The 27,981-nt window shown below is 60.0% G+C and overlaps 1 protein-coding gene across 7 annotated transcripts; it reads right to left on the minus strand.

The window, feature by feature from the left end:
• Positions 1 to 870: 870 nt before the first annotated feature.
• On the minus strand, positions 871 to 27,976 carry GMEB2 (glucocorticoid modulatory element binding protein 2). 7 transcript variants are annotated; one of them, XM_021077553.2, is made up of 10 exons: positions 27,847 to 27,976; positions 15,436 to 15,620; positions 13,417 to 13,514; positions 12,742 to 12,869; positions 8,114 to 8,217; positions 6,481 to 6,638; positions 4,545 to 4,616; positions 4,165 to 4,302; positions 3,789 to 3,911; positions 871 to 3,222 (listed from the first exon to the last, which is right to left on the minus strand). In XM_021077553.2, the coding sequence occupies exons 2-10, from the start codon at positions 15,564 to 15,566 to the stop codon at positions 2,564 to 2,566; spliced, it is 1,611 nt and encodes a 536-aa protein (XP_020933212.1). In that variant the 5' UTR covers positions 15,567 to 15,620; positions 27,847 to 27,976; the 3' UTR covers positions 871 to 2,563. The 7 variants fall into 7 exon arrangements, with proteins under 7 accessions (XP_020933212.1, XP_084859355.1, XP_084859356.1 ...); XM_085003229.1 differs by having other exon boundaries at positions 12,742 to 12,872; XM_085003230.1 differs by lacking the exon at positions 27,847 to 27,976 and adding an exon at positions 21,849 to 21,981 and having other exon boundaries at positions 12,742 to 12,872.
• Positions 27,977 to 27,981: the final 5 nt, after the last annotated feature.

Below are 27,981 nucleotides of genomic sequence, written 5' to 3' on the forward strand. Positions count from 1 at the left end.
AGCCTACTGTGTTGGGCCAGGGATGGAACCTGCATCCTGGCGCTGCAGAGATGCCACTGATCCTGATGGGCTTCTGGTTTTTGAGCATGTTCTGCCAGTCACTGGAGGATAACAGCTGAGTCAGAAGGGCCTGCCCTCTCCCTGCCCCCAGTGGTACCCGGTACCGTCCAGTCCAAGCCCGCGGGCACCAGCGCTCACAGGCTGCGGCTGAGTGACACACTGGCTCCTCTGTCACTTTGGAACTTCAGAGGAAGCCGCAGGTGCCAAGTCAGGGTCCTCACCCCCCCGGTCTGGGCGTCAGACGCAGGGCTTCCTGCTGGAAATGCCCCTTCCATGCACGCCTTCTCTCGCAACATGGGGCTAACAAGCGCTCAGCCGCGACCCTCCAGCGCAGGCTCACCAGGGCCACGTCGCATCACACAGACAGGACACAGTTCTGGGGACAGCAGCATCCAGCCAGCTGCGCAAGCCAAGCTCTAGAGACCTCACCTCCACTCTGAGGCCACGGTGACTGTCCCGCTCTGGCCTCAGGCCCACTCCCACCCTCCACTGCCCACTTGCTGCGCGTGGTCTCTCCCGGCCGCCCAGGCCCTAACACCGAGCGGCCCCTCTGTGCGCTCCACCCCTGGAGAGGCTGTGCCAGTTTTGCCTGTAAGCAGTTAGAGCCGGCCCCGCTCACGTGGGCATAGCCCACCGCACATGGGGGAGGGAGGCTGGGACGGCCAACAGCTGGACCTCGGGGCAGCAGAAGGGCCCCAGGCGCCCAGACTGCTTGCTCCAGAGCAGGGGGAGAAGGCCAGCAGACACGGTCACAGGGGGCTCAGCCCCACGTCACTGACCTGCTCACAGCTCTCATCACAGAGACGCAGCTATGAAAAATGCTTTTATTTTAAATCAAAGTACCAAGCAGATACTTGCGAAACAACATACAAAGTAGAACTTAGGGCCTTCCCCTTCCCACGCTGCCCTGAGCCCCACAGACCCAGGCCTGCCTCCCTGAAACCCGAGCCTGGGTGGCCCAGCGGTTGGGGGGAGCTTTCCTCCAAGAGGGGAACCGGCCCTCCCCATATGCCGGGGCTCAGACTGCCAGGCACCGGTGCCATGGGAGCAGCTCCGGAGCACTGGGCACGGCCACCGCGGGCGGAGGGGCGGTGAGCCTGGGAGTCCACCAGGAAGCCGGCTGTGGACTTGTCTCCATGGCTCTGAATGGAACTCCCCTCCTGGAGGCACGGGGCCCGCGGGCGGCAGCGGCTTTTGAGGACACAGCAGGCCTGATCGGGCAAAGGCTCCCGGTTTCACGAGGGACCCGGCTGGTCCGGGCGAAGCCAACAGCTCACAGCGCCCGCGTTGGTCAGCCGGGAGGAGCACGTGACAAAATGACGTCGCACTGAAGCCAGTGTTCCCGCAATGACGGCCGAGCAGACACAACAGAAACAGCCTTGTGCTGGCGTGGGGCTGGGGTGCCTGACGGACAGGACGGACAGACGGACGGATGTGGCCCGGGTCCCTCCAAAGTGCCAAGCAGGCAGTGGCTTCTCTCTGGGTCTCCGCAGGTGACAGATGCGCAGGAGACAAGGGGTGGCCCTGGGGACCCCCAATGCAGCAGCTCGAGGCCCCTCCCTGGTCCTCCTGAGTCCAAGACGGCGAGTGCAGATACCCGGCCGCAGACAGTCTTCCCACGAGCGCCCGGACACCGGCCTCAGCCAGCGGGGTCAGCCCACCACCGGGCGGGTCCCCCGGCACACGGAGCACAGGCTCATGGCCCCGACCTGAGGCACGAACCCTCCGCGGCCCTGCCCGCTCTTTCCTTGAGCACCCCGCCCTGCCGCCGCCGCCGCTGCCACCGCCGGGACCCAAGCCCCCTGGTCCCTGTGTACAGAGCACTCAAACCCAGGGCCGCTCGGGAAGCCTAGGCACTCAGCATCGTTAGGCTGAAAAACGCTACAGACCTGACTCTTGCTAGAAGCCTACTGAGGAGTTCACTTCAAACACCCACAGAGCGTGTGCAACGGCCCTGAGCCTCTGCCGGCGGCTCGGGCCAGGCGAGTGTCCCTGGGCCTGCACCCCGAGCCCGGGTGCCCTGCAGCCTCCCCGAGCCACATGCAGACCTGCAGCACCACGAGGCCCGGCCCAGGGCGGGAGAGCCGGCGCTGGCCCCACTAGACCTACAGAAAACTGTGGGAAGAAACAAATCCATAGGATCCACGGTTTCCACACTTGGGGACGGTCCCCAAGTCTTGTGTGAGTGACGGCCTCCCCCTCCACCGCCGCCGCCGCCGCCGCCGCCGCCCGTGCACCTGGCCCCTCGGCTCCCACCTTGCTCCCGCCCCGGGCCCAACGTGTAAACAGGGTGAATAAGCGACAGATGGAAAAATGGATTTCCCAGGAAAGCCGGGGGTCGGAACTCGGAGGCCGCGCCGCTTGGCTGTTTTGGCGTCTCCTCCTCTCTTTGGTTCGGCAGCCCCGCGTGGCCCGCCGGGCGCCGGTGCCGTGCTCCTGCCAGCCCTGGGCTGAGGGAGGCGGCCAGGTCTGTGCCCGCCAGGGGCCTCGCCCTCGCCAGCCGCTACTTGTGCCCGTGGCCCTCTGCCATGGCGGCCACCTCAACAGTGGCCGCGTGTTCCTCGGGCCCCGGGGCGGCCACGGCGCTCTCGACGGCCCCCGTGGGCACTGTCACGATGGTGCTGCCCCCAGGCGACACCTGGGCCACGTTCTGCAGGGCGGGGCCCAGGCCGGGCAGGGTGAGCAGCTGCAGCGGGCTGACCACCTTGACCACCGTGCCGCCGTCCTGCACGGCCGCTGTGCTCAGCACCGTGAGGCTGGAGGCGTCCGGGTGGATCTCCACAGCTCCGGGGAAGGCGCTGCCCGAGGAGGCCAGCACCGTGTAGCCGCCAAGCAGCGGCGAGGCGGGGGAGCCGGCCGGGGCGGCCTGGGGGGCGGCCTTGCCCAGCACGGGCGAGGGCAGGGCCGACACCACCTTGCCCAGCGGCACGCCGGCGAGCTGGGAGACGGGTACGCCGGGCGTCAGGGCGATCTGGGCCGACTGGGCGAGCACCTGCGAGGCGATGGCGGCCGGCCCGGACGTGGCCCTCGCCAGCCGGGGCCGCTTCACGGGGGGCGGCAGGGAGACGGGCGTCAGCGTCATGAGCACGTTGCTGAGGTGCTGAGACTTGTGCTTGAGCTCCTTGGCCCGGCGGCGGTGCTCGTCACACTGCTGCTCCAGGGCTGCGGGGACAGGGACAGGGCATGACCGCGGGCCGGGGGACACAGGACCACCCACAGCCGATCATGACCGGGACCTGTCCCGACGTGGCGCCTGATCCCCTGCCCCTACAGTGATGCTCTGTCCTGTGCCCCCATGTCCCCTGCAGTGACGCTCTCCGCAGAGGCTGCCCTACGGGACCTGCTGCTCCGAGGAAGCAGAAGCGTCGTCTCGGAACAGCCACCTCGAGCTGCCCGACGTGGGGACAGGCCTTCCCTGTTCTCTTTAATGTGCTCCAATCGTCCTAGGAGTCGCAAGAAAGCTACCCTCGTGACACTTCAAGATACGCAGGTCGCAGCAGCGCACTCCCCGGCCTGCTTTGCGCGCAGAGGGACCCCCACCCCCACCCCACCCCACGCCTGGGCTGGGAGCTGGGCTCTGGGAGGGAGGCGCCGCCTCACAGGTGCGCCGTGGGGTCGCGGCGACTCCGCGGGCGGTCTGGCTGGGGTGGCCTAGGTGCGGCTGCCCGCGGGCCTCCGACGTTCCCTCGGGAAGAGCTCGCCCTCCCGGCTGAGCGCGGCCAGCGTACCTGCCAGGTCCCGGGCATACTGCTCCCGCGAGCGGTCCATCTGGCACTTGTGGCTGGCCAGCACCTTCTTCACCAGGTCCAGCATGCCGAAGTTCTGCACGATGTTGTTCAGGAGCACGGCGTCTGCGGGGCAGGGCGGGGCGGGGCAGGCACGCGCGAGGCCGTGAGACCGTGAGCAGGGCGGCCGGGTCCCGATGCTAGGACTCGGCTCCCTCCCAGCGCCAGGAGCGAAAAGGCTAACTGCCCGCCCTGCCCACACTGCTGGGCTCAGCCCAGAGCTGGGAGGAGCAGAGCGCACCCCGCCCCAGCCCACCCACCCCGAGCGGAGCAGGAAGAGGCCCCGGGCGCAGGCCTGGGGCCAACCCAGAGCCCTCACCTCGGAGCTGCAGGGGAGGGTCCTGGACCCGCTGCTGCAGGCCCTTCATGGTCTCCACCAGCTCCTGGTGGAACTCCTGTACGACCTCGTCCAGCAGGCCGGCGTCCTTGAGCCCCCGCCAGAAGGCAAACGTGTCATCTGCGAGGGGAGGAGAGGCTGGGAGCCAGGGAGCCCTGCAGGGGTAGCCCCGCTGCGGCTGCGAGGAGCTGCCCGGTGACATGGCTTTGGTGTCAGCAGGGCCCCCAGCACCACGTGCGGGCGTCCAGCGGCTTGGCCTAAGCAGATCCCCCACGGCCCACGCTCGCTCCAGGGGGCAAAGCGAGCGGCAGGGAGAGCCCGCCTGCCCCACACCCCAAAGAAAAGCTGCAGGAAGGCCCTACCTCCGACGGCCGTGGCCCAGTCCCCAGGGTCCTCGCAGGCCTCTATGGTGATGGTGGCAGGAGCCCCGTTCACTGCAACCAAGACGCCAGGTGAGCCTGCCTGCGATGGGCCGGCATCCCGCCCGCCACCTGCTGCAGCTCCATCTCCTTCGCCCCAAACATCCCCAAATTAGCAGATGCGTGAGTACAACGGAGGGGCCACGCGCCTCACGCTCTGAGCTCACTGCTAGACGCCACCAAAGGAGCTCAGACCCCTCCCCGGGCCCTCAAGGCCCCAGGGTCCCTGTCACCTTCGTGGTGAGCGCCTATGCCTGTAGGCTGGGGGCCTCGGACACCTTCCTGCCTGGTCTGCTCGCGGGCCTGTGGCCTGCCCCCCCCCCATCTCTGACGCCATCGTCTGTCTCCACGGCTGCCGCCGTTCCGATTTCAGAAGTCAGAGGTGGGACTCTGAGGGACGTGTGCCACCCAGGCTGGTTCCCCTCGCAGCCCATTTCCAGCGTCTGCAGAGCCCCGGACTCGCTCGGGTTTGGCCATGTGGGGCTTGCCCGGCAACCTAGCACCGTCTAGGCCTTCTGACCGCACGCTGGCACCTTCCACGTCCGACAATGAGGCCACGCCGGGCACCTCAGATGCCTGACAGAACTTCTCGAGTCTGGACTCACACAGAATCTCTTTTTTAAAATTATTATCATTACTATTTTTCATACAGAATCTTTAACTGCACGATGATGCAGGTGCTCTGCGAGCCTCAGCTGAAAAAACCACCTCGCAGGTAAAGCAACAGCCTGTCCCAACCATGAGGGACAGCCGTTCAGAACTAAGTCCCAGCCCCACTGTGGCCTTTGCTGGACACGGCACCCTGACTGGAGGTCAGGGCCCGCCCCTCCTGGAGACCGGTCCCCACGGCCACACTTCAGAGCAGAGTGGAGAGGAGGCCCTCCTTCCGCAGAAGCCGCTGGCCCACCAGCACTGGGACGCGGCCTCCCTGTGTCTCGGGGGGGGGGGGGGGCCTTTGCCGGGACGAGCCCCTCCCACACGGCCTCTGCCACCCCAGGGCCGGCCCCCGACAGCAGGCAGCCTGCAGGTTCCTGGGGCTCCCAGGAGGGGCTCCAGCCCACTCAGGGAGGAGCAGAGAACTCACCGGGGCCAGTGCCTGGACCTCACTTTGGCCCCGTGCCTCCCTCTGGATCCTCCAAAGGACAAGGCGAGGCCCCTCCACGGACCACCGTCTGGTCAGCGGTGAGGGCAGTCCCTGGCCGAGTGACCAGCGGGCAACGCCAACAGGGAACACGGTACCCAATTTCACTCTAGGTTTCGTTTTTTTTTTTTGTCTTTTTTTGCTATTTTTTTGGCCACTCTCACGGCATATGGAGGTTCCCAGGCTAGGGGTCTAATTGGAGCCGTAGCCACTGGCCTACACCAGAGCCACAGCAACACGGGATCCGAGCCGCCTCTGCAACCTACACCACAGCTCACAGCAACGCCGGATCGTTAACCCACTGAGCAAGGGCAGGGATCGAACCCACAACCTTATGGTTCCTAGTCGGATTCGTCAACCACTGCGCCACGACGGGAACTCCTAGGTTTCGTTTTAAAAGCAATCTCCACACTCAAAACCCAGAGAGAATCCCGGGTGTGTTCAGTGCTTCTGCCATCGAGAGCCACAGACGCCGACAGAGAAGACGCCATAAACTCGTTAGCAGAGCCCCAGCAGCAGGGGACACGTGCCAGGGCCAGGACCGAGTGCCACAAGGCCCGAGGCTGGGGGTGGGCGCTGGACGCTTCCTCACTCTTTACACGCGTCTCCACAAACGCAGCGCTGTGTCTTGTGATAAAAATGACCTGAAGAGAGCGGCATGCAGCTGGACCTCCTCAGCGAGGAAGGAGGTAGCCACTGGCCCCGGGCCCGCAGGGTCAGCCGAGGGCCAGCACGTACCGTCAGCCGTGGCGGGTGTGAGAGGGATGTACTCGGCCGGCGTGGGGCTGCCCAGGGACGCGCGGGCCCCCGAGAGGTCGATCTTGGTGCTGCGGCAGGTGTTGGAGCAAACCCTGTCGTGCTGGTAGAAGTCCAGCTCGCCCGAGTCCATGATCTTCCTGTGCAGGGGAAGGTGGGCGTCACACAGGGTCCCCGCCAGCACGGTGCTGCTCTGCAGCCCGCCCACCAGCCCAGGGGGCAGCCCTGAGGTGAGAAACCCCAGTGGTGCCCACAGCACCAGGGCCTCAGGCTTCCCACTGCCAACTCGAGGCTGCCACCTCCTGCCTCAGTTTTCCCAGGAAGGTTCTCATGTCCCCACCCTGCCCAGCCTCCCCCCAGGGATCCTGGATTTAAGCTCAGCACATCTCAGCTCGCCTGCCTCGCCCCCTCAAAGGGTCGGATGGCTCTGGGGGGCCCGCCTCCCTTGGCCTTTGGGCGGCATGATGGCACCTCCCAGTTGTGCTCTTCCAATGAAATGGCCACAGCTGTGCCACCAAGACACTCAGCTGGGGGAGGGGGGGGTCAGGGCTGAGGAGGACGCAGAGCTGCTCCGCCTGACGGAAGGGGAGGTGGGAGCCGCTGGACCCCGGACCGCACTTCCCAGGGCAGTAAACGCTCAGGGACAGCAGGAAGTCGCTTCTCCCAGGAACGAATACGGGCAGGAGAGAAGCCCCCTCGGCAGCAAAGCAATGGGATCTGGCTGCACTGGACGCCATGGAAAAGAGCGGCCGCCTATGGACAGACATGCAGCAGCGGCCCAATCAGAGGCGTGAGCTGTTGCCCCCGGGGCAGAAAATGTAACGACGTGGACGTCAGGCACCCACACTCCTGGGGTATAAACTCAAAAGCCTAGTCTGTCCTCAGGCTTCTTGGAAGGGGCATCACCCTTCCCGTTTCCCAGGTGGAAAGGAGAGGGCGCAAGGCCCCACATGCCCTGAGTGGGAAGCTCCAGCCCTCGGCATCTCAGATTTGAGGTCTGGGTGAAGGAGTCAGGAGCTGGCTGGAAGCAGGGAGTTCCTGTCGTGGCACAGCAGAAACAAACCCGACTAGGAACCTTGAGTCCGCAGGTTCGATCCCTGGCCTCTCTCAGTGCGTTAAGGATCCGGCATTGCCGTGAGCTGTGGGGTAGATCGCAGACCTGGCTTGGATCCTGCGTTGCTGTGGCTGTGGTGTAGGCTGACAGCTGCAGCTCCGATTGGACCCCTAGCCTGGGAACCTCCATGTGCCGCAGGTGCAGCCCTAAAAAGCAATAAAATAAAATAAAAAGCAATAAAATAAAAAAGAAGAACAGGAACCAAGAGGGCATGAAGGCCAGGTCACGAGGCCGGGCCAGATGCAAACTGCTGCACAGCACCAACAGGCTCCTGGCCAGTCAGGGGCGCCTCTGGTGGAAATCCCGGAGGACAGGAATCCAGGGGGTCTGACAAGGTCACGCGCCCACGCGCATAGCGGTGGGCAGCAGAGCCCAGGTCCCCTTCTCCCCCTAAGACAAGCCTCAGCCCCCAAACCAAGTGGGAAGGCGTGGCCCCGGGCCCCGCCCCTCGTCCGGGCCCCGCCCCTCCGCCGGGCCCCGCCCCACCCCGGGCCCGCCCACCTGAGCATGATGCCGTTCATGCGAATGGCCCTCTTCCAGTCCTTGAGGGTGGACTTGCCCGCCAGGTGCACGAACTCCTTCGGGCTGATGACGTGCTCGTCGTACTGCGGGGAAGAGCAGAGCGGCGTCAGGACGGGTCTCCCCGCGGCGCCTCTCCGGCAGCCCTCCGCCCAGAGCCGCCCCAGATGCCCCTCAGCCTGCCGTTCAGCGTCGCCCGTGGCTATGCTGCCCTTGGGCAGGGGGCTGGGGCGGCTCTCACCCCAGCCTGGGGCCGCAGCACCCAGACAGGCACCCAGCAGACCTCCCGGGAACACAGTTCACTCGTACATCCATCATGGCATTGACTGGAGACCCGCGCGGGTCCCCAGGGACACCCTCTTCACAGCAAGGGAGCCAGGCCCACCTCGAAGTCAGGGCCTGTTCTCTGGGCGCGGGTCCGCTGGTTTCACCCACCAGCGGAGCTCGGGTGGCGGGAGAAGGGGCGGTACCTCTCCCACCTCGTTAGGTGGGCGATTACGGGAACTGAGGACCCCCAATCAGACTGCGTTTACTTGGGAAACGAGCAGCCTGGGGGTGGAGTCACAGCCTCCGCAGAGGCAGGAACAAAGGCTCCAGCTCTCGGGCGCCCGGCAGTCCGTGTCGGGCCGAGCGGGGATCGTCCCGCCACTGGGGCAAAAGCACCAGAGCTCGCAGACAGGCCACACCAACTGCCCAGCTCCACAGCTGGTGCGTGTTGTACAAACAGCAGATTCGTGACAACCTCGTCTTGGGCAGATCTCTCGGTGCCATTTCCAACAGCCTTTGCTCCCTGCGTCTTCTGGTGACTCTCGCAGCATTTCCGACTTTTCTGTTGTCAAAATGTTTGTTAGGGTGGCCTGGGATCCAGAATCCTTGATGTTAGCACCATGCCGCCCAAGTCTCAGAGGGCGTCAGCATTTTTTTCAGTGGCCGCACCCGCAGCATATGAAGTTCCCGGGCCAGGGACTGAATCTGAGCCACAGCTGCAACCTACGCGGGATCCTTTAACCCACTGCGCTGGGACAGGGGTGGAACCCCTCACGTCTACAGGGACCTGAGATGCTGCAGTCAGATTCTTAACCGGCAGAACCACAGCCGGAGCACCAGCAACAAAGCCTTTGTAAGCGAAGGCACGTACGTGGTTTAGACATCAGGCCACCACCCCGCTAAGCATCTAGCGTAAACGTCGTGTCCGCATGTGCTGGGAACCCAAAAAACCCGTGACACACGGGCTCGCCACACGGGCTCCACCGAGCCGGTCTGGGCCCGAACCCGCAGCACAGCTGAGGGCTGCCTTTATCTCCTTCACGCTCGGTGCGGCCAAGGCCGCCAGCCTGGGAAACCCCTTGTGAGAGAAGCGCGGAGCGGGGCCCGAACCAGGCAGGCCGAGGGGGAGGTGGTCTCTGGCCACTGCCGGGGAGCACAGGGGCCACCCCGGGCCGGCCCCCGCATCTCCGCCCCGACACCCTCCCCGTCGCCTCTGGCTCTGCCTGCTCGGAGGCTGCAGGGGCTCATGTCGGCTCTTGGCGGGCCGGGCCCTCCTCTGCTTGGGCAGGCGTGCTCCGCTCTCGGGTGGACGCTGTGTCTGGCCGGGCTCACTGATCCCGCTGGGCCCGGCCGCCTGGCCACGCAGTGCGGGGGCCTCCTGGCACGCGTCCCGCCTCAGGCACACCCGAGAACACCTGCCTGGAACCACCTCCCCGCGCCTGAAGTCACTTCTTGGAATACCTTCCAGCTGTGACTTGCTGGCGGCAAACGCAGTTCTGTCTGAAAACACACTTTCCCTAATTTTTGAAGGCCTCCCTGTGCACGCTGTCCTCTCCCAGCTCAAGGACGCACGGCGTCCCCCAGGTGCCTTGAGGTCTTAGCTCCACAGCTCTCACTGTTCCATTGCTGTCACCTCCGTATGTCTCCTTTGCTTCTAACTTCTTATCCTGCAGCGATTTCAACCTTAGGGAGCAACTGCAGGAAGAGCACCCAGCGCTCCGCCAGGCCCTGGTCCGCGGCCGCGGCTGAGCTGCCAGAGTCCCCCAGGCCACCTCTTGAGGACAAGCTTCCTGTGCAAGCCCAGCCCACGAGGTCCGGAAACCGTCGGCAGCCCGTCACTGCCGGACCCACAGCAGAACTCTCATTGCGTGAGCGGCCCCCAGACTGGCCTTGGTGGCGACTCTTCTCTCTGACACAGGACACTCTTTGCCTCCTTGACCACAGCAGCCCTGCAGCCCGACCGTGTCCTCCTGACCTCAGCTTCTGTGAGGCATGTAGGTCAGCTCTTCTGCAGATAAAAATTGTGCCCTCAGGGGGTTTTTTGCTTTTATTTTAACTAATTTATTTTTAGGGCTGCATCTACAGCATATGGAGGTTCCCAGGCTAGGGGCTGAATCGGAGCTGTAGCCACCGGCCTACGACAGAGCCACAGCAATGCGGGATCTGAGCCATGTCTGTAACCTACACCACAGCTCACGGCAACGCCGGATCCTTAACCCACTGAGCAAGGCCAGGGATCCAACCCACAACCTCACGGGTCCTAGTCGGGTTCGTTCCTGCGGCGCCACGATGGGACCTGCGTGCCCTTCTTGTGTCCAGTGTTCTCCAGAGTGGAGGCAGGTCGTGCGTCTTGGCAGCAAGGCCGCGGAATCCCCGCCCACTCAGCCCGAGGCCGTGAGGGGCATCATCACACGTTCGGGGGGATCCGCAGGTGGCCCCCCCGCTGCCGCCACCGATTGGCCCCTGTGAGCAGTGCTAAGCCATGAGGTGCTGAGGCCAGCTGCTCCCCAGCAGCTCCCCGACCGGCTCTAGCCCCTCTCCAACTATGTGCGGGCATAAGGGCTTTACCTCTGCCCTGAAATGAAACCAGGCCGAGCGACCCAATGCATAGGCGTGGGCCCGCCGAGCCTTGCTTTACCCGTGTTATGGCCCCAACTGTCGCTCGTTAGCATGACGGGCAAGTAACCAGATGGAGCCAGCAGGAGGTCCCAGCATCTATACAGCTTTTTGTGCGTCTTTTTAGGGCTGCAGGTGTTGAATCAGAACTATAGCCACTGGCCTACACCACAGCCAGAGCAACGTCAGATCTGAGCCACGTCTGTGACCTACACCACAACTCATAGCAACGCCAGATCCTTAACCCACTGAGCAAGACCAGGGACTGAACCCACGTCCTCAGGGATACTACTCGGATTCATTACTAGCATTGTTCGATGCCAGTTGGGTGAGGTGCGAAAGGAGCGCCTCCATACAGCTTTTGAAACGTGGTTGGTTTCTTTTTATTCATTGAGTGGGGAGCTGCTAAGCCTCTTGAGCTGAGGGCTGCTCTCTCTGATTGTTATGAAAGATCTCAGACCCCATCTCCCCCAGAGTTCAAACGGACATGTCAGACTTTCGTTGCTTCCACTTTCCTCGCGAGGTTTCGGGGACAGTTTTCCGGATAACTTCCTCACCTCCATTTTCCAGTTCACAGACTCTCTCTTCAATTGTGTCTAATCTGCTCTAAGCTCCATCCACTTTGTGTTCAATTTTAATTCTATTTTTCTAGTTTGCTTTTCCAGATCTGCTTATGCTTTACTCATGTTCAATTTCTATTTTCTAAAGTAAACTGAACGTATTTATTTGATATTCCAGGCCTCGAAACTGCAACCTGCAGCACTTACAGATCTGCTTCTGCTGTGCGGTTTCTACGTGCTTTGCTTCCTTGTGTGCTCAGTGTTTCCTTTAGTTCTGTTTTATTGTGAGCTATTCCTTTTCTTAGAACGCTGTCTGCCAAAATTAGCTGAAACCTGAGACAGAGATGAGCTCTTCCAAAGAGGATTCTTCATTTGCTTCTGTCAGATTCCTGGGGGAGCTGCCAGCCAGGAACCACTTACAACTAAACTCTCAGCTTAAGGTGTTCAGACGGTACTGTCCACACGTGAACCCTCAACAGAGCTCCCTATCCCACCTGCCGCTAAGACCTGAGTCTTTTCCTGTTGTGGGGACAGAGGAGCTGGGAGGACAGACCTGAGGCCCCCAGCACCGAGGGCAGAGGCCCCAGGAAGCAGCAGCCTCACATGACACTCTGCCCCCAACACACCCTGGGTCCCTGGGTTTCACCGTCTCATCTCCAGCCCACAAGCTGAGAAAACCCATGTCAGGCAAAAGCTCTCAGGCAGACGCCAGGGCTGGTGCTTGGCCTCCCCTACAATTCACCCTTATTCAGGCTCTGGGCCTATTTCTTCCTCTTTCCCAGCTTAAGGAGGCATTGAGAAGATGTTTTATGACATCTTAATTAGGATTCTGGTTGTTTCAACACAAGGTGTGTCTAGGTACCTAAGCTACTGTGTTGCAGAAAGAGCAGACCACCCCTGTGTCTTGCTCATGGCCGCCAAGGAGTCTTTGCAAAGCATCCTCTCATTCAACCTGCCCGGCAATGTCACCAGCAACCCCACGTGAACAGAGACTCACTGCCCCGAGGCTCCCCTAGTGTCCCAGTGACAACCCTATCTGTCCCTGAGGCTCTTTCCTTCTCACCCCTGGAATAGGGGTCTGTTTGCTTTGCAGCTGCAGTTCCAGGCTGGGCCGCCTTCCTGCAGCCTGGCACGCGTGCCTGTGTCCCGGCTGCATGGAATCCTCACCTGAACACACTTGACGTTGATGCCGGGGCACACGAACTTCCTCCAGATGAGGTTGGCCCTGCTGTCCCCGCAGGTGATGGGGTACACGATCTCGGCCTCCAGGCTCTCCTCCTCTTCAGCCATCTTCACTTCTCACCAGGGAAAGGGGGGATACAGAAAATCAGTTACCACGTCTCCAGAGCACTTCCTACAAAAGCACAAAGTTCCCCACTGACCTAGGAACCAGAAATTAAAAGCCAGGAGGGACTGAGTCAGGACCGAGGTGGGCAGGGGCCCTTCTCATCAGCCTGAGCTCGAGAGCCGCTGCGGGAGACAAGCTTTACCTGGAACAATTCCAGAGAAACCCCTTCTTAACATCCGGCAGACTGCCGGCCACTGGAGAAGGCCAGAGATGACAGACTCCTCGCCGCCACCCACCGCGAGCCACGGCGACAGGAGCCGCAGGGCGGAGCTCTCTCCCAGGCACAGGCCAAGGCCACGAGGGGGCCCTGGGCCGGGGTCCTCATGGCGGCACAGGCCACTGCTGAGAAGAGCCGGCAGGGGCCCTCGGGCGCCCGGGGCCATCACCCAGGGCACCTAAGCTACTGTGGAGAGGAGGTACCGCCCGTCCTGTCGGCGGCAGGACCGGCCCCTGGGAAAAGCTCTGGAGCCACAGGGAGAACGAAGACTCCCTACCTAACACGGCCTCCTTGAGCTGCGAGGAGGCTGTGAAGGCGGCGGCGGCGGCCGCGGCGGCATTTTCCGTCTCCATGCTGTCTTCCGTCAGGTCACCCCTGGGAAAGGGAGGGAGAGAGGGACGTCAACACCCCACGACAGCCAGCCCTGCGCGTGCGCGGCGCGTCCCGCCTGGCCGAGCCCGCAGCTGTGTCTCTGAGAGGCCGTCCTGCGGGCGGCTGCGTCCCTGCCGCCCCCACCGTGCCCGGTGCGTGCCAGCGGTGCCACCAGCCCACCAGCGTCTGAACAGGCAATGGATGCTCAGGCGGGAACGCTCAACCCCGTTTCTCTTTCTAACAAAGTTTTCTGTTTCTATAGTAATGACTTCGTATGGTTATAAAAACTAAAAAAAAAATGTTGGAAAGAAGGAAAGGAGCTGCCAGTGGGGCTCAAGGGATTACGAACCCAATTAGTATCCATGAAGACACGGGTTCGATCCCTGGCCTTGCTCAGTGGGCTAAGGATCCAGCGTTGCTGTGGCTGTGGTGCAGGCTGGCAGCTGCAGCTCCGATTCAGTCCGTGAGCCTGGAAACTTCCATACGCCGAAGATGAAGCCCTAAAAACACAAAAAAACAAAAATCAAAAAAATTTTCTGCATGGAAGGAAAATGTTTGCGTGACGTGCTGGCTTCCTAGAAATGCCACTTCCCCCAACGCCGTGACCTCAGCAAAGCAGGCTTCCCGACCTTGGAGCACTGCCAGGGTCCCTAGACGTGCAGCCAGGACAGACACCAGCACCTCAGAGGAACTAGCTGGCTTCACCCCGTCTTTTTTAAAACATGGAGCAACTTCTAACCAGTGGGATGACAGACACGACTTCCTCAGAGAAGTTAGAGACACCCCTCGGGCTGCGTAAGGGGAGCCAGTCCCAGCGCCCAGGGGCTCCCACAGCCTCCCCTCCACACAGGACAGCCGAGCCTCCGTGCCCCGTCAAGGCCAGACCCCACGGGGGCTCTTGGCTCCCACACTGTCTGCTGGAACCTTCCGCTGTGAGGACACCTAGGCTGCTGCTGGGAAGGCTCGCTGGGTGCTGGACCCACCCCGCGCCTCCACTCCCACCAGGCTGGGTGCCTGGGGATGGGGGCATAAAAGCCAGGCTCAGTGGCACCGGAGCAGCTCCCGGGGTGGCCGTGGGCGGGGGCTCCCCACACCATCCTGGCACCAGATGGAAGCGGCTCGACTGCCCTGGCTCTGCCCACGGACCCCCACCATCAAAGTCCAAGGCAGGGGCCTGGGTGCAGCCTCCTAGTGGCAGTGGGAAGTCACCAGAGGGCACGTGAAAACACCCGCAAGGGCCACATGAGGCCTTGGGCGGGAAATCCAAGGGCAAGATACGCGCTGCCCAAGAGTCACGCCCTTGGCCAGTGGGTGGGAGGGCGTCGCCACGGCCTGCCCGGCGTGGTGGCCCAGGGCCAGGCCCACGGCCACCCCGCCCGCCCGAGGGCAGGTCGGAAGCCTCGGCTCCAAGTGAGAGCTCCAAAGCCACAGGGACAGGACAGCCAGACCTGCAGCGGCCGCAGATCAACAAGCACAGCGACGAAAGCCCAGCCGCAGCGGGCAGGGCACCCTCCTCTCGGCTCGGTCCCCGGCGCCGCACCAAGGGCACAGCAGGGCTGAGCGCACCCGCCGGCCCTTACTGGGGACAGAGGAATAGGGGCGCCGCTGGCGGGCAGGCCCGCAGACTGCGCGTGGCCGGCTGACACCATGAGGACGAGAACAGCGACGGCTCCTCAAGCTCCTTCGGAAGAGCCGGCCCCCGAGGCCGCCCACGCGCCTCGCGCAGGAGCGGCGACTGTGCCTCGGGTTGCAGGCCGAGCCCTGGGCCTTGGGCAGCGGACACCGGGGGCAGCGAGCCTGCCCCCGACGGAGGGCGACGCCGGTCCCCTGCGCGCCCGGCTTACCTGTCCTTCCATCCGGAGCCACGTCGGCCCAGCAGCGCCCCCCCGCCCGGCCAGCCTCCCAGGACAGGCCCCGTCCTCACCCGTGAGGGGCCAGGTTGGTGGTGACCAGCACGGTCTTCACCTCCTCCACGCCGCTGCCGTCCACCGCCGTGTCGGGCGTTGTCACCACCACCACCTCCTCCATGTGGACGCTGACATCCGGGGTGGCCATGGCCCAGCCGGAAGGAAGGCGGCCTTGGCGCGACCCTGCGCCAGGGCCCTGGTCCTGCAGGGGCGACAAGGTGGGCACGGGTCTGCACAGGGATCTCCCTGCGTTTCGACACAGTGACAGCAAGGAAAGCGCCACGTGGGGCCTGTGCTCCCGTGAGGACAGAGGGAGCACGCCCCGTGGCCTGGGCAAGAGCTAAGTCCAGGCAGAACCACGGAGCCGCGGCGGCAGGGCCTGAAAGCCCGGGGGTCCCGTGCGGGAGACAGGGAAGGAGCCAGGCCCTGGGCAGATGCCTCTGGAGGTAAGACTCCTCGTTGTCACCTGTCCTCTGTGTCCCCAACCTGAACTCCGGGTAGTGCCCAGAACACTGTCGGAGACATGTCCTGTCTCTGCTCCGAAGCGCTGTCCCGCGTGGTTTGGTCCTTGCTGGCTCTGCCCCCTGGGCAAGGCCCAGTCTCGGGGACCTTGTGCTGGTGGCAGCCAGGCAGGCACCTAAACCCCGAGGACCTGGAGCCACATGGGTCCACCGGCTGCTCAGGAGACCTGCTCTCCTTCCTCTGACGCTGGGCCCAGGGCAGACCAGGAACGGAGGGGCTCAGCGCAGAGGGCACACGAGAGACCAGGCTCTCAGCCAGAGGACGAGGAACGGGGTGCCAGCGAGCGTGCGGGAGACTGTGGCGAGGGCAGCCGTCAGAAAGGGCTGCAGCCAGCGTGTGCGAAGGCCTGGGTCCCTCCTCACCTGTCCACGCGGGGACCTGACCCCAAACGGCAACCAAAGGTTGACGGACATCCAGTCAACCACCGCCCACCTCTCAGACTGGCCTTGGGTGGCACCTGTGGGGCAGATCCAAAGGCCCCTGCACACGCTGGAAGACTGAACTGCTTCGGGCCATGCCCGCCCACGGCCGGGCCCAGAAGCACAGCCCGGACCCGCCCTGCCGCACCGGAATGCTCCGTCCTCCGGGAGACGGAAACAGGACCAAGTCTCACAACACAATATTCAAGGTACCCAGAATCATCTACGAAACAAAGAACCAGGAGAGTCTGACCCATTCTCAAGGGGAAAAATAATGAAGAGACGCCCCTCCCAGGTGACCACTGGAGAGGCAGGGGCCTCCGGGCAGCTGTCGTTCGACCTCCTTGGCGGTGGTGCCACGGGAACAGAAGGCACAGCCAGGGGAGATGGGAGAACTGAAACCATAATGACAGAAGAAAAGAGCCGCTGGCGGGGCTCAGTAGCAGGATGGTGATGAGTGAGGAAGAGCTGAGTGGTAAGAACAAAGACAGACCAACACAGACGCCCCAGTCGGCACAGAAGGAAGAGAGCAAAACACACGGGATGGAACCTCGGGAACGAAGGGCCCGCAAAAGAGCTGCCCTCCGCAGCACTGGGGTCCAGAAGGAAAAAAGAAAAAAAGTGTGACACCGGAAAGAAAAACTTTGAAGAAAGAACAGCTGAACCCTCCCCACATTTAGTAAACAAGTAAACTTGCACATTCAAGCAGCTCAGTCAACCTCACACAGGACAGACTCCCCGAAGCCCACGCTAGACCCTAAACATCTCAAAACCAACAAAGCAGGAACACTGCCAAAGCAGCCGGCCAACGGGGTACGTATTTTCCACGTGCGCACAGCTCGGAGGCCTGGGGACCCCCCTCAGAGGCAGGACGTTCTTCCTGTGATGAAGGAAAGGGCCTCGGCTCAGGCTCCCCAGCGGCGGAAGGAGAGTAAGTCAAAGACATTTTCGGATAAAGGAAAATGAAGAGAACGGGCCACAAGCAGCCCTGCTCTAAAAACGCTGATGGTGGTGCCCCCTGGTGGCACAGGGCGTTCGGGATCCAGCGTGGTCACTGCGGTGGCAGGGGTTTGATCCCCGGCACTGGAACTTCCATAGGCCATGGGCTCAGTCAAAAAATGTTTAAATTGTAAAAATGGTTAAAAAAAATAAAAGCAATGCACACGGAGAACTCTGGAGAGGAGGCAAACTCAGCAGCGGGAAGCCCAGAACTGCGGGTGGAGGAAGAGCAACCGAATGGTAGCCATCTGGATGAAAGGAGTGAACAAGCTCCCCTTAAGCTCCTCTTCTTCTCCTTTTTCTTTTGGCTTTTTAGGGCCACACCCAGAGCACATGGAGGTTCCCAGGCCAGGGGCTGATTTGGAGCTGCAGCTGCCGGCCTGCACCACAGCCACAGCCATGTGGGATCCAAGCCGCATCTGTGACCTACCCCACAGCTATGGCAACGCCTGATCCCTAACCCACTGAGCGAGGCCGGGAATGCAACCTGCGTCCTCGTGGATGCTGGTCTGCGTCGTTTCCACGGAGCCACCACGGGAATTCCGAGGCTAAAAATGCCAAGCCCCTCTGAGCTTCAGAGTCGTCGTTACATCAGGAGATAGAACACGGGCCACAGAGCAGCCTCACAAACATGTGAACAAGGGGAACGCCTGGCCCGGGGGGAGATGGCCAGGCTGCGGCGGAGCCTGGAGCGAACCGGCGCTGCGGGAGGTCGGCGCTGCAGACCTGCTCGAGACGAGGCTGTCGCGAGCCTCTGGCTTGTAAAAGATGCGGCCTCTCCGGAGCACAAGAGGGAAGCAGAGTAACACCGGGAGGGCTGCGGACGGCACGGGTCCACGGACGGGACTTCTCGGAAAGGACACACCTGGCGGCGGGGAACAAACGGTGGTGCCAGAGTCGGGGCGGGGCTGGGATGTGGCAGAAAAGGACGGCACCAGGGCATCGGGGCGAGGGGACCGTTCTGCCTTCTGATGCCGGGGGCGGGGGGGGGGGCAATCCATCCAGGTGTTAACACGCACCCAGCTGGGAGTTCCTACGGTGGCTCAGTGGCTTGAGACCCTGACACAGTGCCTGTGAGGTTGCGGGTGGGAGCCCTGGCCCCGCTTGGGGGTTAAGGCTCTGGCACGGCCGCAAAGTGCCGTCTAAGTCCCGGGTGCCGCTCAGGTCTGGCGGCGCCGCGGCCGGGGGCTCCGATCCCACCCCGGCCTGGCACCGCTCCTCTGCCACGGGAGCGGCCCCCCACACGGAGCAAGCGAGCGAGCAACGGGAAAGGGAGCGGCCCAGGACGTGGAGACGCTGCCCCCGGTGAGCAGACGAGCAGGATGCTGAAGCCACCGTGGAAACGGGCCTGGCGGGCCCTCAGAGGGCACAGGATCATCCCGGGAGGCGCCGCGCCCTCTGAGAAGCGGCCGGGGGTCGGGCTACGCCAACGCCACATGCGCAGGGACCACGGACCGGCTGGCGGAGGAGCCGAGTCGCCACAGCGGCTGCAGGGGGCCGGTGAGCATCTCGCACCGAGAGCCCGAGGGTGTCCCTTCAGACAGCGATGCGTTGGGCGACCAGACCCCCTGGGCTAGGAGCGTCCCCTCCCCGGACAGACGCCTCAGAAGGAGCCCAGTGAGCCGAGTGGCCAGGCCCGAGGCCAGCGGGAGCCCCAGGGAGCAGGGCCGCGGCCCAGGCTGGCGCCTCCCGCTGGGTCCTCCCTCAGGCCTGAGCCCCTCCGAGCGCGACGTGGGCCTTCGCTGCCTCGCCCGCGGCGACGAACCGCGCTGTGTGCCACGTGTGTGCAAGAAACAGAGTGATTGGTGAACTGAAAACCGGCGACGTCTGTAGGTCCCTGTCCCGGGATTCGTACCTGCCCTAACCCAAGCCTTCCTCTGGGCCTGCAACGAACACCAGCAATTCCAGGTGCTCTTACACCAGCATGGGGATAACACCATTCACAGCGGCCAAGTGCAGAAAACAGAGCATGTGCTCGTCAACAGATGATGGAAAGAGGCGTTCCCGTTGTGGCGCAATGGTTAACGAATCCGACTGGGAACCATGAGGTTGCGGGTTCGATCCCTGACCTTGCTCTGTAGGTCAACGATCTGACGTTCCGTGAGCTGTGGTGGAGGTCACAGACGCGGCTCGGATCCCGCATTGCTTTGGCTCTGGCGAAAGGCTAGCAGCGACAGCTCCGATTCGACCCCTAGGCTGGGAACCTCCATATGCCGTGGGAGCCGCCCAAGAAATGGCAAAAAGACAAAAGCAAACAAACAGATGATGCAAAGAGTTCCCTCATGGCCTAGTGGCTAAGAACTTGGCATTGTTACTGCTGTGGGGCAGGTGCAGTCCCTGGCCCAGAAGCGTCTGCATGCCATGGGTGCAGTCGAAAAAATAATTTAAATTGAATTTAAAAATAAAGAGTACATTTAAAAAAACCAGATGATGAACAAAACGTGGTCCATCCACACAGTGGAAAACTATTCGGCTTTTAAAAGGAATGAACGGGAGTTCCCATTGTGGCACAGCAGAAACGAATCCGACTAGGAACCATGAGGTTGCGGGTTCGATCCCTGGCCTCGCTCAGTGGGTTAAAGATCTGGCGTTGCCATGAGCTGTGGTGTAGGTCGCAGACGTGGCTCGGATCTGGCATGGCTATGGCAGCTGCAACTCTCATTAGACCCCTGGCCTGGGAACCTCCATATGCCGCAGATGTGGCCCTGAAAGACAAAAAGACAAAAATAAATAAAAATAAAGTAAAATAAAAGGAATGAACAAAAGACACTGATGAAAGAAATCAAAGATGACACAAATAGATGGAAAGACATACCATGCTCTTGGATTGGAAGAGTCAATATTATCAAAATGACCATACTACCCAAGGCAATTTACAGATTCAATGCAATCCCTATCAAATTACCAAGGACATTTTTCACAGAACTCGAACAAAATACTTTAAAGTTTGTTTGGAGGCACAAAAGACCCAGAATAGCCAAAGACATCCTGAAAAGGAAAAATGGAGCTGGAGGAATCAGGCTTCCGGACTTCAGACTATACTACAAAGCAACAATCATCAAAACCATATGGTACTGGCACAAAGACAGACATACAGATCAGTGGAACAGGATAAAAAGCCCAGAATTAAACCCATGCTTAAACCCATGCACCCACAGCCAACTCATCTATGACAAAGGAGGCAAGGATATACAATGAAGAAAGAACAGTTTGTTCAATAAGTGGTGCTGGGAAAACTGGACAGCCACATGGAAGAGAACGAAATTAGAACACTCCCTGACACCATACATAAAAATCAACTCCAAATGGATGAAAGACCTAGATATAAGACCAGACACTATCAAACTCCCAGAGGAAAACATAGGCCAAACACTCTCTGACATAAACCACAGCAACATCTTCTCAGATCCACCTCTGAGAGTCATGACAGTCAAAACAAAAATAAACAAATGGGACCTAATCAAACTTCAAAGGTTCTGCACAGCAAAGGAAACCCTAAACAAAACAAAAAGACAACCCACAGAATGGGAGAAAATCTTTGCAAATGAATCGACTGACAGGATTAATCTCCAAAATTTATAAACACCTTTTGCAGCTCCATACCAAAAAAAAAAAACAACTCCATCGAAAAATGGGCAGAAGATCTAAACAGACAGTTCTCCAAAGAGGACATAGAGATGGCCACAAAACACATGAAAAGATGCTCAACATCACTCATTACTAGAGACGTGCAAATCAAAACCACGATGAGGTACCACCTCACACCAGCCAGAGTGGCCATCATCCAAAAGTCTCCAAACAATCAGTGCTGCAGAGGCTGTGGAGAAAAAGGAACCCTAGTACACTGTTGGTGGGATTGTAAATCGGTGCAACCACTGTGGAAAGCAGTATGGAGATTCCTCAGAAAACTAAACATAGAACTTCCATTCGATCCAGCAATCCCGCTCCTGGGCATCTACCCAGAGAAAACCACAACTCGCAAAGACACATGCACTCCAATGTTCATGGTAGCACTGTTTGCAACAGCCAAGACATAGAAACAACCTAAATGTCCATCGACAGAGGAGTGGATCCAGAAGATGTGGTCCATACACACAATGGAATATGACTCAGCCATTAAAAGGAATGAAATACCAGCACTTTTAGCAACATGGACGGACCTAGAAACCATCATGCTGAGTGAAGTCAGCCATACAATGAGACACCAACAGCAAATGCTTTCACTGACATGTGGAATCTGAAAAAAGGACAGAACGAACTTCTTTGCAGAACAGGTACTGACCCAACAGACTTTGAAAAACTCATGGTTTCCAAAGGAGACAGTTTGGGGCTTAGGGGATGCACTGGGGCTGTGGGATGGAAATCCTGTGAAATTGGATTGTGATGATCATTGTACAACTATAAATGTAATAAATTCACTGAGAAATAAAAAATTAAAATAAATAAAATAAAAATAAAAATAAAGGAATGAACAAAACTGCGATACATACCACACCATGGACGAACCTCGAGACGGGATGCTAAATGAAGCCAGACACAAAGAACAGCAACCGCGTGATTCCACTTCCACAAATGCACAGACAGAAAGCAGAACGGAGGCTACTCGGGGCTGGCGGGGGCTGGGGGCTCACTGCTGCCAGGGCAGAGTCACGAGCAGATGAAAAAGTTCTGGAGACGACGGTGGCGATGGCTGCACACGGTGTGAAGGTACCAAGGGGCACTGAATTGTGCCCCTGAAATGGTTTAAATGGTAAATTTCACGTGTGTCTATTTTACAAAATGAAAAATACTTTGTAAGTGCTACCAAAACAGAATTACCTATCATGACTAGGCACAGGCTCGAGAGTAGAGAACATAAAAATTTGCTAAAAAATAGAAACACATGCAGAACGTCACGTTCACCATACTTGCTAACGTACAAGCGACAGCCCCCGCCCCAGGGGACCAGACAAGGAGCGAGTCCAAGCACGGGGCGGGACCCTCTGGTCAGGGGCTGGGGGCACAGCCCGAGGCCGACTGCGCCTGGCTGCCGAGCTTCGCAGCCTGTGCGGTCCCAGCGCACAAGCGTCAGAATTAACCAGTCCAGATTCAGGCCCATCACAACACTTGGCCTCAAGGGCTCAAGGCTTCTGCCAAGTCCGCTCCGAGCACGTCCCCGCACACACATGCGCTGGAGGAAGGTCTGCAGACACACCGGTCGCTGGTCTCCAGACTCAGCAGAACCCACGGGTTCTGGGAGTGGGTCCCCAGACAACGCTGCGACAAAGGCCAAAGGTCAGGCCACGGGGAGGAAAGCAAGAGCCACGCCCTGAAAGCGACAGGGGTCTTCTCCACCGAAGCCCGGCCGAGCTGCAAGGAGTCTAGGACCCAGGCCCGCAGGTGAGTGGAGAGGGGGTGCTCCAACACAGCCGAGGACGCGGGCGTTGCAAAGGGAACGCAGGTACTGTGTTGGTTTTGGGGTTTTTTTTCTTGTCTTTTTTTTAGGGCCCCACCTGCGGGAGGGGCCCGGGCTAGGGGTTGAATGAGAGCTGTGGCGCCCAGCCTGAGCCACAGCCGCAGCCATGCCAGGTCTGAGCTGGGTCTGCGACCTATACCACAGTTCACGGCAATGCCGAATCCTTAACCCACTGAGCGAGGCCAGGGACTGAACCTGCAACCTCCTGGTTCCTAGTCAGGTTCGTTTACCACTGAACCACGACAGGAACTCCAGAAAGCAGGTACTGTAAATCAACTATACTTCGATTAAAGACAATTTTTTTGGTCGTGCCCACTGCATGTGGAAGTTCCTGGGCCAGGGATGGAACCCGTGCTGTGGCAGCGACCTCCGAGCTGCTGCAGTGGCAATGCTGGATCCCTGACCTGCTGTGCCACAAGGGAAATCCTAAATTTTTTTGTAATAAACTAAAATAAAATAAAAAAGTAAAAGCAGGAGTTCCTGTCGTGGCTCAGTGGTTAACAAACTCCATTGGTATCCCTGGCCTCACTCAGTGGGTTAAGGATCTGGCATTGCTGTGGCTGTGGTGTAGGCCAGCAGCTGAAGGTCTGATTCGACCCCTAGCCTGGGAAGCTCCAATCACCACGGGTGCGGCCCTAAAAAGCAAGAAAAAAAAAAAAAAGCAGGCGAACTGAGAGAAGGCCCACATTCCCATCAAGAGCAGTGAGCTCCGTTCACTCCGTGACACAGGAATCCTGCGCGGAGGACCGGGGAAAGCTGGGGTCCGAGGACCAGTCAATCCGGGGTACGCTGCAACTTCACCACAGAGAGCTCACTCCGGTGCACCTAAACCTGGGGACCGAGCTGGGACGCTGGGCACAAGAACGCATTCGGCCTGCCTTGCTTTACACGGGTATAAGAAACGAGCGATGTAAGCAAAGGCAGCAGTAAAAAACCAGGAAAAATGCCATATTTAAAATGGCAACTAGGAATCCCCATCATGGCCCAGTGGTTAACGAATCCGACTAGGGACCATGAAGTTGCCGTGAGCTGTGGTGTAGGTCGCAGACGGGGCTCAGATCCCGAGTTGCTGTGGCTGTGGTGTAGGCCGGCAGCTGCAGCTCCAATTAGACCCCAGCATGGGAACCGCCATGTGCCGCGGGTGTGGCCCTAAGAAGCAACAAAACAAAAAATAAAACAGAAGCCTCAGGACACCCTCACACACAGTGATCTGCTTTCCGTGACTGCAATTTACACCCGAGCCACCCACCGGGCGGCCTCCAAGGGGCGTGGCCTCCCCATGCCAGGCTCTCCAGGGCTCCAAGGCTGTCTTCAGAGGCTCCCCAGCCGGGAGAGCTGCCATAGTGAAGCGACTCACACGGGCAGACCCACCACACATTTCTAAAACACAGCTGTTTTTAGAAGTTCCCAGTGCAGCCCAGGGGAAACAAATCCGACTAGGATCCATGAGGACGCAGCTTCCATCCGTGGCCTGGCTCAGTGGGTTAAGGACCCAGTGTCACCACGAGCTATGGTGTAGGTGGAAGAAATGGCTTGGACCCTGCGTGGCTGCGGCTGCAGCTCCAATTCGACCCCCAGCCTGGGAACTTCCACATGCCATGGGTGTGGCCCTAAAAAAAAAGCAAAAGAAATGAAATTTTTAAATGAAATAAAATACAGCTGTTTTGTTCCAGACGTGGGCTTTAAGGAGCTCCCTGGTGGCTCAGAGGATTAAGGATTCGGCATTGTCACTGCTGTGGCTCAGGTCACTGCTGTGGCACAGGTTTGATCCCTAGCTCAGGAACCTCCACATGCCAAGGGCGCAGCTAAAAAAAAAACAGTAGTAATAATAAAATCACCTTTAATGTCCCAGTGCTCCAGGCTGCTGACTGCCCAGGGTTTGGCTTAGTGCTCTCACCACATGGGGTAGGTGGGTCCCCTTCAAGGAAAGCTGCAGAAAGGCAGGGATCCACATGAGAGGCAGATGTCCTCACCCACAAAACAGAATTCCTGGGAGTTCCCATCATGGCTCAGCAGAAACGAATCTGACTAGGATCCATGAGGACACAGGTTCGATCCCTGGCCGTGTTCAGTGGGTTAAGGATCTGGCGTTGCTGTGAGCTGTGGTGTATGTAGGTCACAGATGGGGCTCGGATCTGGCGTTGCTGTGGTGTAGGCCAGCGGCTGCAGCTCTGATTCTACCCCCAGCCTGGGAACCTCCATATGCCGTGGGTGCGGCCCTTAAAAAAAAAAAAAAAAAAAAAAAAAAGACAGAATTCCTGCCTCTCCAATGGCAACTGCCTTAAGTTTCAAAATACACACACAAAAGCTACTTCACAGAAAAGAGTTCAAGTCCTTGATACGATGAGGTCCAGACCCAGAGCAGGTACAGCAGGGAGTGACCTGGTCACACCCCTGCTATGGGATCCCCCTCCCCAGCAGGCACTCCGGGCGGCGTGGCCCGATCCCAAAGCTTGGGTTCCTACTGGTGTGAACTGCACCACAGTTACCTCTGAGGTAAGTAAGATAGGAAGAGATTTCTTTTTTTATTTTATTTATTTTTGTCTTTTTGCTATTTCTTGGGCCATTCCGCGGCAAATGGAGGTTCCCAGGCTAGGGGTCGAATCGGAGCTGTAGCCACTGGCCTGCGCCAGAGCCACAGCAACACGGGATCCGAGCCACGTCTGCCACCTACACCACAGCCCACGGCAACACCGGATCCTTAACCCACTGAGCAAGGCCAGGGATCGAACCCGCAACCCCATGGTTCCTAGTCGGATTCGTCAGCCACTGAGACAACGGGAAGTCCCCACGAAGAGATATTTTTAAACTATCATTTTAGGGGTACAAATACAAACAAATGAGATGAACACATTGGTGTGCAGTCATCAGGTTCAGATCTGGCTCTCCTTTCCGGATCTTCTGAAAAAATCACAAGTATCTTCCTTTGGTAAAAGTACCACTAGAAACAGCAGAGGCCACACACCAGGGAGCCAGAGGCACCGTTTCTTTGATACTCAATGTTTCAACATGTTTAATTAGTTGCCAACTTTGCCAGCATTTAGTGTTCACAATAAAAAAATAAAGATTTCTGGCTTCTCTTAACACTGCCAGAAGCCACCCCGGGAGGTGCTCCCTCCAGCTCTGGCCCGGCCTCAGGGCACGACAGGTACACGCAAATCCTCCCCGCCCAGCCTGTCCTCCCAGAGTTTTAAAACGTTTCCTGTGAATAAACATCTTCTGAACCAGCAGCCTGCTTAGTTTACTGTGTGACATCAGAGGTTTACTGAATCCATCGGTTCCACCCTGAACAGACTCGAGCACACGGGTGCAAGGTGTGGTGCACGGCTGGTGGGAGCATAAACTGGTGCAGCCACTACGAAGACAGTCTGCGAGTCCCTCAGAAGACTAAAAACAGAACTACTGTGTGATCAGCAGGCCCACGCTGGGTGCGCGTCCAAAGGAAATTAAATGCGGCTCTCCAGAGACAAACGCACCCCATGTTCACTGCAGCGTTATTCCCAAGTCGAGATACGAAGGCAACCTCGATCTCCACGGATGAACAAATGGACAAAAATTTGGTATACAGGAGTTCCCGTTGTGGCTCAGTGGTGAATGACTCCGACCAGGAACCATGAGGTTGCGGGAGCGATCCCCGACCTTGCTCCGTGGGTTAAGGATCCAGCGTTGCCGTGAGCCGTGGTGAGGTCACAACAGGGTTCAGGCGCCGTGCTGCTGTGGCTGTGGCGTACGACCCCTGGCCTGGGACCTGCCATACGCCGCAGGTGCAGCTCTAAAAAGCGAAATAAATCAAATAAAAAGGAAATTCTGCCGTTTGTGTCCACATGGACGAACACAGAGGATGTGGCACTAAGTGCAACGAGCCGACACAGGAGGACAAAACACTACATGACGCCTGCCTCTCCCACGAGGTATTTAGATCAAAAGAGTCAAACTCCAGACACAGGGCGGAGCAGGGTGGTGGCCGGGACGGGGGAGACAGGACCTATCAAAGAGCACAAAGTTTCAGTTACGCAAAGTCAGTCCTAGAGATCTCGGGATGGAACAGCACCCCGGCTGGACAGCACAGCACTGAACACTCAACATTTGGCTACTGAAGCCGCCGCCTTCTTTCTCTTGGCTGCACCTGAGGCAGGAACTCGGAAGCTCCTGGGCCAGGGATCCAACAGGAGCCGCTCAAGCTGCTGCAGTGACAACACTAGATCCTTAACCTGCTGCGCAAGACAACGGCTCGTTAAGCGCTCTCATCACGACAGTAAGAAAGAAAAACTCTGGGTGGGGATGGACAGGTTTAGGGCACAGACCGGGGTAAGGCTTTCTTGGGTGTAACATAATCCGGACCGACCACCTTGTCTACAGCAGTTATGTACAACTTCGGTCTGTTTAAAACAGCAAAAAGACTGATGTAATCGAAACGTCTAAGAGATCGCGGTTCTCCAGCGGAATCAACTGGGTGAACGCAAAGTTAACCCACTGTGTCCGGGTCACCGCTGGCAATGAACGCGTGTGGAGGAGCTCCCGCCGAGGGCTTCGGGGAGCCACGGTTCTCACCAACGGGTCAGCACGCACGCGGGCCGCCCACGCAGCCCCCAGGGGAGGCGCGGCCCCCACGGGAAGCGGGGACCCGCGCGGCCCTCCGCGGGGGGAGCGCCCACACGAAGGGGCCCCCACGCAAAGAGGCCCCCCAAGGGAGGGGGCCCCACGCGAGGGGAGCCCCGCGAGAAGGCGGCCCCCACGCGGCCCCCGGCCCCCACGCGGCCCCCGCCCCGGCGCCCTCCGCGCGGCCCCCGCCCAAGGCCCTCCCCAGCTCCCGCCGCCCGCCGCCTTCCGGCAAGATGGAGGCCGCGCCGCCGCCGCCGCCGACGCGCCTGACGCGGGCCCGTGACGCCCGTGACGCCCGCCGCGCGCCGCCGCCCCTCCCCCGCTCCCCTCCCCCCGCCGTAACGTCCTGACGCTCCGCAGGGACCCCTGACTGGACGGCGGCGCGCGGCGGAGCGAGAGGCCTCGCCGCGGGGGGGGCGGCGGGCGCTTACCTGGGCCGCGGCCGGGCCTGCGCGGGCGCCGGCGGGCGGGCGGCGGCGACGGGCGGCGGCGGCGGTGGCGGCGGCGGCCGCGGGCTGTGCTCCTTGTTGGGGATTCGGCGGCGGCGGCGGCGGCGGCGGCGGCGG

This window comes from Sus scrofa, chromosome 17, assembly GCF_054392235.1.
Source record: "Sus scrofa isolate SSC_HxYL_T2T_F1_AM1 chromosome 17, Sscrofa_HxYL_maternal_Yorkshire_Landrace_v2.0, whole genome shotgun sequence".
NCBI lineage: Eukaryota > Metazoa > Chordata > Mammalia > Artiodactyla > Suidae > Sus > Sus scrofa.